Below are 5,107 nucleotides of genomic sequence, written 5' to 3'. Positions count from 1 at the left end.
TAATGTGCAGAGGTAAGGAAGCAAGCACTACCTTAACAAGAACAGCCTTTCCTGTAAATGAGAGAGTTTTCATCTATCGCCCTGTGACTCTGTGTGACAATCTAGCCACCATATCAGAAAAAAATGAAATCCTTTTCCTACCTATGTATATAGGAACCAAGGTTGGTAAAGGAAATTGATGTTGAGTGAATCCCGTTATTTGTTTCATCTCTTGAATAAAGATATCAGTGGCTTTAGGGTGGACAATGAACCCAGATTTTCTTTTGTTAATGAGTTGTCCATACTCCATAGACCTTTCATATGTCTCTAGAGTGTTCATCATCCTAGTGATAGAATTTGAATCTCCTGAAGAGAAAAGAATGGTGTTATCTGCATAGCATAGATGTGATGCTAGGTCCATTTCCATCAATGGTGAAATGGATGAAATTATCCACTAATAGCATGTCCATTGCTCTAGAAAGGAGCTCAACACCAATAATGAATAATGAAAGAGATAAGGGATCCCCTTGTTTGAGACCTCGAGTGGATTTAAAGAAACCATGTCTGGTTCCATTGATATTAATAGAGTACCAATTATTAGCAATCACTCTCCAAATCATATGAATCCAGTTCTCAGAAAATCTCATTTGCCGTAGAACCTGGCACAAATAACTCCATGAGACTCTATCATAAGCCTTAGCCATGTCTAACTTCATAGCCACATTGTAATTAGGATCATTGTTGTTCATGTTGTGAATCATTTCCTAAGTCAAGATGATATTCTATGTAATTGATCTCCCATTCATATAACTAGTTTGATTATGGGACACTAAATTATTGATAATCTTGGAAAGTCTACTATTAAGCATCGTGGAGATAATTTTGCAAGAGAAGTTACTGAGTCTAATAGGCCTCATCTCAAAGAATTCCTGAGGAGATTTGACCTTAGGGACAAGGATCAAGTAGGAGTACAATATAGATCTAGGAAGGCAACTCCCATTGAAGAAGTCTAAAATCATATTGTGTAGGTCCTCAGCAATGATATCCCAACAATGATGGTAGAAGAGCCTTGACATACCATTTGGCCCAAGTGCAATGTCAAAACTCATGTCAAAGACTATCTCTTTTAGCTCCTGAATAGTCGGATATACACATAGAATGTCATTATCCTCACTAGTAACCTTAGAGGGTAGACATTGAATTAAGGAGAGATCTCTATTCAGATTCTCCTCAGTAAATAAATTTTCAAAAAATTTGACTGCTTCCTGGCCTATATTGTTCTGCTCTTCAATCCAGATTCCTATATCATTCTTAATTCTACTCAGTTTCAGCTTCTGCCTTCTAGAAGAAATAACTGAATAAAAGAATTTAATATTGAGATCACCTTTGGCATGCCATTTAATCCAAGACTTTTTCTCCAGAAGGCTTCTTCTATCTTGTAATGTCTGATAAGTTGAGCATTGGATTCATTGAGCCTGACCATATTCTCAACAGAGTTGTCATGAATACAAATGTTTTCTAGCTCTGGTACCTTCTTTCTTTACCATTAGTCAGAGCAAATATGTCCCCTACAGAATTTTTAGACCACCAAGAGAGGTTCTTATAAGTGTTTTTCAACTTAAGGTGGAACTTCCACATAGGAGATCCCTCCACTTGAATTTGCCAAGCTTGTTGAACAATCTCCTTAAAACCAGGTTCATTTACCCAAAAATTTAAGAATTTAAAATATTTGGGGGCTAATAATCATTGCTACCAGCAACAATTAAAAGAGGAGCATGATCTGATCATTTTCTGACCAAGAGAGTAACCGTGGTGTTGGGGAATTTCGAGAGCCATTCCTGATTTGCAAGAGTTCTATCTAGTCTCTGACATATCCTTTCTGATGGAGTTCTGAGATTGCACCATGTGTATGTAGAGCCAATATAACCAAGATCATTTAATTCACAGTCCGTCATGCATTCGATTAAAGGGAGGCTCTTTTCCATTCTGTGAGGATTACCACCAATCTTTTCAGATAGTTCAATAATACAATTGAAGTCACCCATGACCATCCATTCTTTCATGTGGTTTGAATAAGTCTGCCTCAGCTCTTCCCATAGTGGTTCCCTGAGAGGAACCTTTCTTTTAGCATAGATATTAGTTATAGTGATATCCTCTTCCTCACTCTCTAGTGAACATGTGAGTTGTTGCTCACCATCATAGAGAACTGAGAGAACAAAATCCTTGTCTGAGAATATCCAAATCTTATTATTGCAATTAGCATAAGCATAGTGATATCTTAACCAATTATTGTATTTGTCAAGTTTAGATCTTTTGCAAAAAGGTTCTTGAATGGCCACGAAATTTATTTTGTATTACTTCATAAGCATTTTTAGTCTCTCAATGGAACCCTTAATGCCCCGATATTCCAATATAGAGATCTAATCATGAAAGGTGAATTTGGGTTGATTTTTGGTTAGTATGGACTTGCTAGTTGTGTTGCCTCTGCCTCCTCTGTCCCTATTGCTTTCTCTGCCTCGCACAGTAGATGTAGTACCTCCCAGTGATAGGTTTGCTCGATCTGTAATGTCAATAAAAGCTTGTGAAATATTTGGAACATAAACCTGGTGTCCAGTGAAAGCTTCTACCAGCTTATTGCATGTACCATCACTGAAAGGTCCTTCTTCTATGCTCTTATATTTACGTTCATAACTTCTAGATTTCACCCCCGAGCTATCTTCATCATTTTCTGAATCTGATTTACCTAGCTCATATTCACTACCAGGGACCTCTTCTTCTTCATCTGAGGAACTAGACATTTGGATATTGGGTGTTGTGTCTGCAACTGAGATAATAGCCTCCTTACTAATTTGATTCTTAGACATCTGGTTGTTGCTTTTTGGTGTGTTTTGCAATGTAAGTTTCTTTATTCCATAAGTGCCTTCTTGTGTCATATTGAATGTTGTTGAGCTATGTATTTATGTATAGTAGTTAGTTACTACTTAGCTTAGTTGTCACTTAGTTGTAGCTTAATTAGTTGTTAGTTATCAGTTATAGAGGTTATACAAGTGTATATACATTAGTTTTGTACAATACATTGTTACATATTATTTATTTTATATACAAAAATATCTTCTCTCAGTATCTCCCTCTATGAAGCTTCCAGAATTTCCACCATTGGAGCTCTAGCTCGAGCTCGATTTTTCTGCTGCATCTGCAGCTCAACATGGTATCAGAGTCTAGCATCTCACTCTCCCGTCTCCTCATCATCTTCAATAAGGTCAATTGAACCTTTTCCCCAATTTTTCATTTTTTGAGTTTTGCCCTAGAAGATCGTTTATCTTCAATTGTTCGATCTGTCTTTTCTCTCTTCGATTTTTGATTCTATCTTTATCAAATTGAGTCCTATCCCGTGGCTATCACTGATTCGAGTACTGAGTCCGATGGTTCCCCATCTGTCCTCGAGGTGGAGTCCGGTGTCGATGCTAGTAGTCCTCTTTACATGCATCCTTCAAATAATCCACGGTACGATGTTAGTTCCAGTTCCTTTCGGTGGTTTAGGGTACATATCCTAGAGAAGGAGTGTTATGCGAGCCCTATCTGTCAAAAACAAATTAGATTTCATCAATGGTGAATGCAAATGACCAGATCTAGAGAAAGAGCCTTCGAAATTTCGACTATGGGAACGATGCGGCGATATGGTTACATCATGGATCCTAAATTCTCTTGCCAAGGAGATTGCTGACTGTTGAATATGCAAATGATGCCGTCGAGTTGTGGAAAGAGTTGGAGGATCGCTACGATTTGACCAACAGAACCAAACTATATCAAATTCAGAAGGAAATTAATGATCTTTCTCAAGGAGTTTTGGACATCACAGGTTATTACACTAAAATGAAGAAGATGTGGGAGGAACTGAGTACACTGAGTGCCAAGACACAGTGCACCTGTCAATGCACATGTGGTGCTAAGGAAAGTATGCCTAAAGCTGAACAAGACAGGCGTTTGATTCAGTTTTTGATGGGCCTGAATAAAGTGTACACAACTGTGCGAGGCAACATTCTTATGATGAACCCCTTGCCTTCTATGGCACAAGCATTTTCCTACTAGTTCAAGAAGAGAAGCAGAGGGAAGTTAAGCCAAACAATCATGTTATGATGGATTCTTCGTCTTTAAATATCCGTGTCCCAAGGAGTAATATCAGAAATGGCCAACAATATGCAGATTCTGTCTCATTCAATGTTGACACATCAAGGAACAACAATTTTAGAACCAACTATTCTCCCTGCAATTACCCTCCTAATATCACCAGACCACGTCCTTTTTGTGACTACTACCAAAGAAAAGTGTTATAAGCTGCATGGATAACCCCAGGGGTTCAACTCAAATCCAAATCCCAAATTTAACAGAGGAAAGAGAACTGTGGCCAATGTGCACCTGAAACCAACTCTGGCAAACAGGAAGAAGTGGAATCTCTAGAAGGCAACTGCAACTCCAATGTCAACTTAACCAAAGAACAATATTGGCAACTAGTTTCCCTGCTACAGCATTTTCATTCTAGAAATGGTAAAAAGACCTCCAGTATTCCTAATGGAGTTGTGAATTTTGCAGGTACAATGGCTTGCTCTGCTTCTGTTCCCTCCATTGATTTTAGCTTATTATTATGCAAATGTTTTACATCAAGTACTGATATATGGATCCTAGACTCAGGAGCTTCCAACCACATGACCTTCAATAAGTCCCTCTTGTCTAATACTATAGTCTTACCATATCCCTTGTTAATTAACCTACCAAATGGTTATCGAGTAAAAGTGACTGAAATTGGGACTGTTACACTTGCACCTCAGATCATCTTGCATAAAGTCTTTTATGTTCCTTCTTTCAAATATAATTTGATCTCTATTCACTGCCTAACTTCCCAACTTAAAAGTTTAGTTGCCTTCTCTGATTCTTTATGTCTTCTACAGGCCCCTTCAATGAAGAGGCCTTTGGAGATTTGGTAAGGTCGAGGATGGATTATACCTTCTTTGCTCAAGCTGCTTGAAGCACTCTTGTTCTGCTACATCTACTGCCAACTGCTCATTTCCATTTCATACTTTACCTGCTTCACATGATGTAAATAGGTCACATTCGCCTTATCACTCATTTG

General features: G+C 38.1%; 1 protein-coding gene across 1 annotated transcript; it reads right to left on the bottom strand.

Moving 5' to 3' along the window:
- Positions 1-761: 761 nt before the first annotated feature.
- Positions 762-2,912, bottom strand: LOC138883903 (uncharacterized). Its single transcript, XM_070164621.1, has 4 exons — positions 2,516-2,912; positions 1,776-2,206; positions 1,511-1,662; positions 762-1,320 (listed from the first exon to the last, which is right to left on the bottom strand). Exons 1-4 carry the CDS (start codon positions 2,910-2,912, stop codon positions 762-764), a joined length of 1,539 nt encoding a protein of 512 aa, XP_070020722.1.
- Positions 2,913-5,107: the final 2,195 nt, after the last annotated feature.

Source organism: Nicotiana sylvestris, chromosome 12, assembly GCF_000393655.2.
Source record: "Nicotiana sylvestris chromosome 12, ASM39365v2, whole genome shotgun sequence".
Taxonomy (NCBI): Eukaryota; Viridiplantae; Streptophyta; class Magnoliopsida; order Solanales; family Solanaceae; genus Nicotiana; species Nicotiana sylvestris.
This window is presented reverse-complemented; position numbering and strand designations above follow the sequence as displayed.

Excerpts from the sequence above, each read along its gene's own strand:
- LOC138883903 (XM_070164621.1), bottom strand. The coding sequence starts at position 2,912 with ATGACACAAGAAGGCACTTATGGAATAAAGAAACTTACATTGCAAAAC. Across the intron at positions 2,207-2,515 it reads AGCAAACCTATCACTGGGAG|ACAAGGATTTTGTTCTCTCA; the intron begins GTACTACATCTA and ends GGATATTCTCAG. Across the intron at positions 1,663-1,775 it reads ACACCACGGTTACTCTCTTG|GAGATTGTTCAACAAGCTTG; the intron begins GTCAGAAAATGA and ends CCTGGTTTTAAG.